At 36.0% G+C, this 9,506-nt stretch overlaps 1 protein-coding gene across 1 annotated transcript; it reads right to left on the reverse strand.

Moving 5' to 3' along the window:
- Positions 1 to 61: 61 nt before the first annotated feature.
- casp3a (caspase 3, apoptosis-related cysteine peptidase a) lies at positions 62 to 9,506 on the reverse strand. Its single transcript, XM_051703347.1, has 7 exons — positions 9,373 to 9,506; positions 8,490 to 8,759; positions 7,974 to 8,116; positions 6,764 to 6,892; positions 3,841 to 4,016; positions 3,641 to 3,749; positions 62 to 1,653 (listed from the first exon to the last, which is right to left on the reverse strand). Exons 2-7 carry the CDS (start codon positions 8,531 to 8,533, stop codon positions 1,424 to 1,426), a joined length of 831 nt encoding a protein of 276 aa, XP_051559307.1. The 5' UTR covers positions 8,534 to 8,759; positions 9,373 to 9,506; the 3' UTR covers positions 62 to 1,423.

Below are 9,506 nucleotides of genomic sequence, written 5' to 3' on the forward strand. Positions count from 1 at the left end.
TTTCAATTTCCTTAGCTGTTAATGTAATATATTTGAAAATGTAATAAAAAGCTAACACAACTCTTGTGTAAATGTGTAATGAACAATTAGTCAAAGCATTCTGTTAATTACATACACCTTTACATTGTCTTTTATAGATTTAACAAACATTTTGAAATAAGCATGCACAGTGTGACTAATCTTTATACATTAATAATAATAATATAAAGAGTATGATGCTTTGTGAACAAAAACAAAATCTTACATGGAAGAGTTCAGTGACTTGTAAAAGATCACAGTCAGACACAGATCTTGCATGCCTAATACAGAGAATTCTACATGATAGTTTTAATATGTGACTGATGCTAATGTTCACAGAATTTTAAAGGGACTGGCAAAGGTACAGTATATTCCAGGTTATATTCACATTAAGACATATCGATAGCATCTTTGACATTCTGTCCCAAGAGGTTGTAAAATCAAACAAACGCATTTAAATTTTTTCCTTACAGGCACCTACAAATGTACGATTGCCTAATAGACTTCCATGGTAAGTGCTTATAAGTATGTGCATGGTGTTTACTATGGTAACTGACAGCATGTCACAGATGCTGCCCAAAACTGGTATTAAACCAGAAATATTCCTTTAAATAATGCATGCATCATGTCTCAGCAGAGAGCTGTATGTGACTTTTAATCAAAATGTTATCAAAGATTGTTAACATGGCTCAGTGAGAGGCACCTGGGAATAGTTTTGGTTGTTTTTCAGATTAAAATAGGCACAATGGTTTCCCAAGATCAATCTGCTGCCTTAACTGATTAATGCCATCTGTCGTCTTAACACTCAAACTAGTGCAGCATCATTACCAGAAAGTTTATCAAAGTCCCTGATTACTGTAATTCTATAAATCCCAATATAACTTGTCCCTGATGATTGCTTTTTCAAAAGTTTTGATTAGAAAACCAGAGGCAAGGGACACGTGAAATGTTATATGGTCACAAGAAACACCCGAGCGCCTTCATTTCATATACAAAACATTAAATGGCAATTATAATTGTTAAGAAAAACAGTACATCTACAACAACAGTCCTGAGAAAGTTAAAGTCCCAAAATGTTCAGCCCATGCTTCTAGAAAATAAGTGGTTTACTTTTTTCTTGTGAAAAGGGTCTATAATCTTATCCTTTTAAAGGGATAGTTCACCCAAAAATGAAAATTCTGTCATCATTTGCTCAACCTCATTTTGTTCCAAACCCTTCCTTTCTGACTTTCTTACTAAATAGAGTTTTAAGTTATGACATGACAACATGAGGGTGAATTCTTTTTGAATTTTAATTTGTAGGTGAATTACCCTTTAAACCTACACCTGTGATGTATATATATATACAAATAAAGGCTGGGAAAAGCCCTATTGTTCCCTTTAATCTCTCAAAACATAATCCCTCTCAAGGAGTGAAGTACATCTCTTTGGTGAGCATTGAGACAATGCAGGGGATTTGTTTCTTGGCGTCAAAGCCAGGCATGTTGGAAGTTGACTCAAAATTGAGTGCTACCTTATGGTTCACCCTGGTCATGATCTGCATCAGTTCTAGTTCTTTGCCATACTTTGCCATAATTTCACAGAGAGACTGAATGAACCATGAGCCGGTCATTGTATTTCTCCAGGAGTAGTAACCTAAAAGAGGAAAATTCATTGGACATTAAAGGAGGAAGTGTAATTCAACCTACTGTTACAAATACAGTAATAAAATACTGTGGGACAAATTCACGAACAAGTTGCATTACTTATGTATGTAATTCATCAAATTACGAATAAATAACACAATAGTAGGGATGGGAATTGTAAAGAATTTATCAATTCCAATACCTTAAAGGAATATTCCGGGTTCAATACAAGTTCAATCGACAGCATTTATGGCATAATGTTGATTACCACAAACATTTATTTTGACTTGCTCCTCCATTTCTTTAAAAAAAGCTCAAATCTGGGTTCCAGTGAGGCACTTACAATGGAAGTGAGTGGGGGTCAATCCATAAACATTAAAATATTCAGTGTTTCAAAAGTATTGCCACAAGACGTAAACAATATGCATGTTAACATGACCAACCTACAACTTCCAAAACCAAATTTTACAACTTCATTGCCATGATGATGTAATGTCAACAAACCTGGAAACCCAAAAATGACTGTAAAATGACGATTTAAACAACTTTACAGCTCAAATAATCAACGAGTTTAAATAGAAGAATTAATGTTAGTGCTTTTATAAAATTACAAGCTTCACATTTCTGTATTTAAACCCTCCAAAAATTGGCCCCATTCATTTCCATTGTGCGTGCCACACTGTAACCTCGATCTTTGCTTTTTTTTTTTTAAGAAATGTAGGGACTTATTAGTCAAAATTATTTTTTGTGGTAATCAACATTATGCCACCAATGCTGCTGATTGAGGTTAACTTGTATTAAAACCGGAATATTTTCTCTCCTTTAACAGTTCCATTAATGATTCCTTTAGTGCTTCTGAAGAAGAAATATTTGGAAATAAGAAATGTAATGCTCAATGGATTTACTGTACTGCCCTCAGCACCCTGTTACCAAATAAATCAAATAATTTCAGACAATAATAGAACATATTCTTTCAAAAGGTATGTTCACACAGAGTTTTTTATTAATTCATTAATTTTTATAAAATACCACTAATTACAACAAAACAGTGTTCATCTTTAACTACATATTGTCATGTCAACAAATATCCAGTAATTACTCTACATTCTTGATTCATTTCAAGTGTAACATGACGAAACTAATGAATTGCTGTTCAGTAAGTTTTTGATTCACTAAAAAGAATGGACTGATGAAAGTGATACGGTCGGTAGGAAGTGCTGTATTTTTTTCAGCGTAGACTCAAAAGAACCATTCCACAAGGGTCATTCACTCGGGAATCTGACTACCCTGGTCACACTGTATGTTTCGTGCTGTAGATTCAGAAGAACCACTCATAAGAGTCATTCATTTGGGAATCGGACTACACTGGAAGCGCTGTAGACTCAAAAGCAATGCTGCAGTGCTACTGAATGGCAGTGCAGGAAACACTGTTTCCCATCTGTATCGGTGGAAGACTGCATGTTCGAGAATGTGACAAATAGTCATGAAAATCATTCAGTTCTGGTATTCTTTTAGAAATAGAACCGGTTCTGAATAAAAAGCAGTTCTCGGATCCCAATTCTACAGAAGAGTGTTATTACTGGTCAAATATCCAGAGGTGTTGTGTATTTAGATACACCTTTGGCATCTGGATGAGATGGAAGTGTCATTCATTGGTGGTGTAATGCTACAGTAAAGGTGGTTGAGTCCCAGTGAAGTATGCCAGATCACAGAAGTTTGCGGCATCCTCTATAACCTAGCACTCAGAACCAGTCTGGAAGCTGGGGAACCGCGTTTTGCAAATTACAAATGATTTGCATAATTTTTTTTAGAACTGAAATAACAGGCAATGCATGCAAATAAACGACACTACCAGTGTGTGCATCTCATTCTTTGTACATTTTCTTTGTTTGTTGTTTCTGTATATTATTGGGCACTTACATGAGGAAATGCACATTTGTAGCTGTTCCGTATGTTTGTGATTTGTGAAGCTCAGAGTAAATGATTGTGTGATGTACCTGGTGCTGTAGAGTAGGCATAGAGGAAGTCTGCCTCCACTGGGATCCTCATAGACCCATCTGCGCTGTCTGCCTCCACACCAGGATCCAGTTCTGTGCCTCTACAAGCCTAAATACACAAAACCATTATAAAAGTGAGCATTAACCCAGAAAAGCCTTACACTCACTATTTCTCTTTAAGAAAGAGATTTTCAACGTACCTGTATGAAGAAAAGTTTAGGCTTTCCCACCAGTGATGGGCAGCGGTCTCCTCTGAAAAGGCTTGTTAAGGACTTAAACTCAACAGCACCATCAGTGCCAAAAAACACACCCTCATCTCCGTGACTCAGCATCACACACACAAATGAAGCACAACGGCTGTGGTCATCCCTTGCAACTGCAACAAGAATAAGTAAACAATTCATGTTTACAATGATCACAAGTGATAGTTCACCCAAAAATGAAAATTCTGTCATAATTTTCTCATATTGTTCCTAATCCTAATGACTTTTCATGGAACACAAAAGGAAATGATCAGGAGAATGTTAGCATTAGTCACCATTTACTTTAATTGTATGGGGAAAAAAGTTTTCCACGGAAGATCATAAAATTTTCCTTTTTCTACAAAAATGTTAGAACTGTTCCTTCAAAACCATCTTTGCGTGCAGACAAGCAGATGTAACAAGATAAGGTACTTTAACTGCACAGCTGTGAGGAAGTATTAAAGGAATAGTTCACCCAAAAATTCAAATGCTCTCATCACTTACTCACCCTAATGCTATCCCAGATGTGTAAGACTTTCTTTCTTCTGCTGAACATAAAGATTTTTAGAAGAATATTTCAGCTCTGTCAGTCCTCATAATGCAAATGAATGGGTCCGAAAATTCGGAAGTTCCAAAAAGCACATAAAGTCAGCATGAAAGCATCCATAAGACTCCAGTCGTTAAATCTATGTATTTAGAAGCGAAATGATAAATGTGGATGAAAAACAGATTAATATTTAAAGCTGAAGTAATTTCTGCAAATGGAATTGCAAAAATAAACATTGTTTTCAAAACAGCTTTCTGAATATACCCACCTTCTGTCGTTAATAGATCAAAAATAAGGTCCTAACCCCAACCCAAGCCCTTGGACGAGTCAATGTTATTGTCTCTCTTGAGACAGGTCACTCAAATAATTTTCATAACGCCACAGAGACACAGATTTTACAGCTTTCAAGAAAATTAACCTATGAATGGCTTACTTATGGACGTCTCTGCATATTAAACTGGGACAGGAGAAAGTATTTTAACACCGAAAAAACACATACTTCAGCAGAGGTGGGTAGTAATGCGCTACATTTACTCTGTTACATTTATTTGAGCAACTTTTTGGAAAAAAATTACTTTTATGAGAATATTTAATGGTGGGTACTTTTCACTCAAGAAAATTTCTAATGATTTTTTTTTTTTACTTTTACTTCGTTACAATGGGCGATGTTCCTGTCGTTATATTACTAGTTTTCATTTCATTGTAAACGTTAATAAACGCGTAATTTATTGAGATTTTTGAACTCGAGTCGAGCTCATCACTGCAGTTGGAGCAAGCGCTCAAAACAAGCACTTTCTTTGTCACATGATGCTTTCATTTTACACCAAGACAAGCATATATTTCAAGATTTAAATTGCAGAGTGGTAAGTGTTGGTGGTAATGATAACATGGGCTTGTCTGTCATGGTCATTTTTAGGGTGATTCTGTAACTATGGGCTCTTATGACCTCAGTTTACAAGTATACATTTTATATCAGTGCTGCAATATATCAGTTCCTACTGTATAAATCCATGTAAACATCCGTGTAAACATCCATCTTTTGCTCTGCTGATTGCGTGTTTGACTTCCGGAGAGCGAGCTGACTTTATGTCTACACGTGCACAGCATTCCTGCGTTTGACAGATGTGGCACGTTTTTCTTATGGACAACAGAAAACAAGCTCTGGACTTAAATATGCCTAATACACTTTCAAACACAGAGATAAGGTGCAGTTTACCCTTAGTGTACAGAACTAATTATCTAAATTCTTTCGACACTGAAAACACTGTAACTACACTGAGCTAAGATCCTATTTATGACTTTAAAAAGCGACAGGAGTTTTGAAATAGCAACAGTAGGCATTAATAAAGCATGATCTTGCTTAGTTTTATTCAGCATTATATATTATTGGGCCTGTGGGACATTGTTCACGTTTTTAACCATAATAATTACTAGAAACTGGTTTCCACACTTATCTTCTAATTGACAGAATCGTCCAAATCTGACAAGTGTCTTTAAAGTAATTGTTCAGTGTAAATTAATGTTCTGTCATCATTTCCCTGCCCTCGTTTTGTTCCAAACCCGTGTGACTGACAGTCTCAGTCACCATTCCCTTTTAAAATTTTGAGGAAAAAAAACATGCAGTGAAAGTAAATGGAGACTAAGGCTAACATCTCCTTAATTGTGCTCCATGGAAGAAAGTCATATGGTTTGAAACAAAAGGGTGTATGATGAACATTTCCATTAATAATAATAATAATGAAGAAGAAGAAGAAGGATTATTATTATTATTGTTTAATACATGTTAAATGTGTATTATATAATGGAATATTCTGGCGTAAATGTCCATTATGATATATGTGGAAGTAACTATTTACTCGCTACTTAAGTATTCTTTTAATTGGATACTTTCTTACTCTTCCACAAGTAATTTTTTACATTACTGCTTTTACTTCAATTTGAGTAATTATGTTTTAAAAGTAATTGTACTTTTACTTGAGTAAAGATATTGGCTACTCTACCCACCTCTGTCCGTAAAAGTGCACCATTGTTTCCTCCTTGCCCAGTATCATTTTGCTTAGTTAAACATGGATTTAACTACTGGAGTCTTATGGGTTACTTTTATGCTGCCTTTATATGCTTTTTGGAGCTTCAATTTTTGGTATCCATTCACTTGCATTGTATGGACCTACAGAGCTGAAATATTCTTCTAAAACTCTTTGTTTATGATCACCAGAAGAAAGAAAGTTGTACACATCTGAGATGGCATGTGGGTGAGCAAATGATGAGAGAATTTTCATTTTTGGGTGAAGTATTCCTTAAGTTTGTGTAGAGTTTAGTAAGACTAAACCATACCTGTGGTTAAAACCTGTACAATCTGCCGAACTGTCTGGTCATTGTGGACTTTTACATTGTATCCGAGCTTTCGAAACATGCTCATTACGTTTCCTGCATCTACGTCTGTGCCATTGCGTTGGTTCATGCCTGTAGGAGGTAAAGCGCAGGTAACACATTTTTCTTTTATAACTGATAAAATAAATTTGTGCACACAAAATTGGTTTACATCATCTAACAGAGCAAATCAAGAAGGAATATACTAAAGACACGATTAATTATAAAAGTCAATAAATAAATTTAACAACATCGGTTCTAGGGATGCACCTCTCCTATACTGACCTTTTCAAACAGATCAGGTATCGGACAGACGAGACAAATCCAAATCTGCGTGTTAGTCATGGTCGTTATTGTTAAAATGTCATTATAAGCACCATTAAGGTAGTTCTTAAGACGTGTGCATAATATTTCAAGTCTTCTGAAGCCATACGACAGCTTTATGAATTGCAAAAGGCAGAGATTTAATTAAATAAATAAACAGTCTGTGTTCATGTGTGCACATTGATTGTATTGATTACAGCATCTGAATTTTGTGGACAGAAAGGACACCAGATTATGAATTAGAAACATATAACTACAACAGAAACAGGTTAATATTAAATATTATAATTTTACTATACAATATAATAAGTACTATTTTACAAATTATAATAATATATAAATTGACTGTTTCTGACGCATTATGCAGTAGGCTAAATAAAGTTTGTCATCATAGGCTACACATTTTTAATGTTGTTTTTTTTAATGCTCCATTTTATAATTAAATGTGTAGTAAAAACAATTTTTACACATAAAAGCAGCATTCAGCAGGCTGCAGACCCTCCATAAGAGTAAATGGACCCCCAAGAACTCTGACACAATTTAAACACTGCATAAAAGAGAACTCCAATTCAGTTCCACATAGTGAGGTACTAAACTAAACTGATCAAGAAAATGATCAGATCTGTATCGGCCGATACAACATGTTCCGGTATCAAGAGCGGAAAAAGTGATACCGGTGCATCCCTAATTGGTTCACTGTTTTGTTCATACGGAAAGATGAAAAGGTGAATAGTATTTAACAATCATCTTGGTCCGATGAGCATCAGAACCGGCAACTTGCATAAACAGGTTCCTGTTCTCACAACTTCCCAAAGGATAAACACCCTCAACAGCAGAAAACAAGTGTTACCCGTCTTGCGATCAAAGTTCTTGTTGTTGATGATGATGCAGTGGCCGATGTTGGGGTAGTCCAGGCTGTATCTGAAGGCATGCGAGTGACCTTTTGCATCAACCTGCATGGACTGCTGTCCTGATGCCCCATTCTTACCAGCACTGGACAATAAGATCACATGCATTAACAAATGTATTCCAGTGATTATGATTTGCAGATCTGTATTTATTACTAGTCACATAACCTTTCATATAGGCCCTTTTCAACTCTTGTGGGGTTTTAACCTACAGCTCTTGTTACCAGTCCAAATCTTAACCGCTAGGCAACACCATTTATACTCAGCCTTGCATACAAAAAATGTAATTGGTACAGCATTACATTAGTACACTGCAACACACCAGTCTATATTTAAGTATTTAAACACCATAGTAACAATATGCACAGGAAAACAAACATGAGGGAATTCAACACTTGTGTTTGAACTGTCAGTCATGCCTGAAAGCTGCATAGCAACAGTCGTCAAGATAATCTTACTCTGGTGTATCCTCGCGCCTGGCGTCCACGAAGTCTCCGTTCATCTCTTAAGTGCTATTTCCACTCTAAAATAAAGGTTAAAAGCTGAATTCTTCTCCAGAAACTGTTAGAAATGTAGTTGAATGAGTAGACGCGTTATAACGGGCTCTCAGCAGAATGGCCACCACATGTGCATGCCCGTTGTATGTATATAGTCTTTGTTGTTTGTTGACTCGTGTGATCAGCCAATGAGAAGCAGCGAGGGTGACGTCACATTCAGCATTCAAACAGCTGTGCAGAGAAACAAATAAGACGTGGGCGTAGTCTACTTCACAAATTCGTTCAATGTTTGCAAATGTATCACTTACGAATTTAAGAAAGTAATTGTTTAATAGTTTTCAAAATACAACACGACCTCTCTCACATATAGATAATTAACACACTGGCTGTGTCACAAAACCTGGTTAGCAGTCTTCCAAGACAACATTTATGTGCGTTTAAAGCGAGCGCTTTAAGAACGCGCCTATACTGCCCAGAAAAGCTGTCTAGGTAGGTGGCTTAATAGGTTTGAAGCACAGTCATTGTGATGAAGGTCAAATGTCCTACTAATGCATGATTAACATAAAGCAAAACAATATTGTTTAAAAATAACATACATTATAGCAAACAATGAAATGAAATACATTCGTATGCACAGGTGAATCCACGAGCTAACTGGACAGCAGCGTATAGATTAAACATCTGTTAAAGAAAGGCTAAAACTATGCGTGCTACTGGTGGAATAGCAGTTCTTTGTTTGCTTTTGAGTGCTCTGACGGATAAAAAGTTTGACAAAATGGTTGTCGAAATCACAGTAATATCTAAAAATGAAATATGTCGGTTAAACAATATAGTAGACGCTTACCTAATATTGGAAAACACCCAGTTAATAAGAGCTTGAAATGTACAAGACTCCGACGACAAAGCGGTTGCTCTGCATCCAGGAAGTATGCTCAGACTAGCCCTCACTACAGACTACAAAATTACCTTGCAGTTGGC

The sequence above is a fragment of the Myxocyprinus asiaticus genome, chromosome 7, assembly GCF_019703515.2.
Source record: "Myxocyprinus asiaticus isolate MX2 ecotype Aquarium Trade chromosome 7, UBuf_Myxa_2, whole genome shotgun sequence".
Classification (NCBI taxonomy): Eukaryota; Metazoa; Chordata; class Actinopteri; order Cypriniformes; family Catostomidae; genus Myxocyprinus; species Myxocyprinus asiaticus.

Bases quoted from the DNA above. Each gene is read 5' to 3' on its own strand.
- casp3a (XM_051703347.1), bottom strand. From the start codon at position 8,533: ATGAACGGAGACTTCGTGGACGCCAGGCGCGAGGATACACCAGA. The intron at 8,117-8,489 runs GTAAGATTATCT...CTTATTGTCCAG, and splicing joins AGGCGCGAGGATACACCAGA to TGCTGGTAAGAATGGGGCAT. The intron at 1,654-3,640 runs GTACATCACACA...TTCCTCTTTTAG, and splicing joins TGCCTACTCTACAGCACCAG to GTTACTACTCCTGGAGAAAT.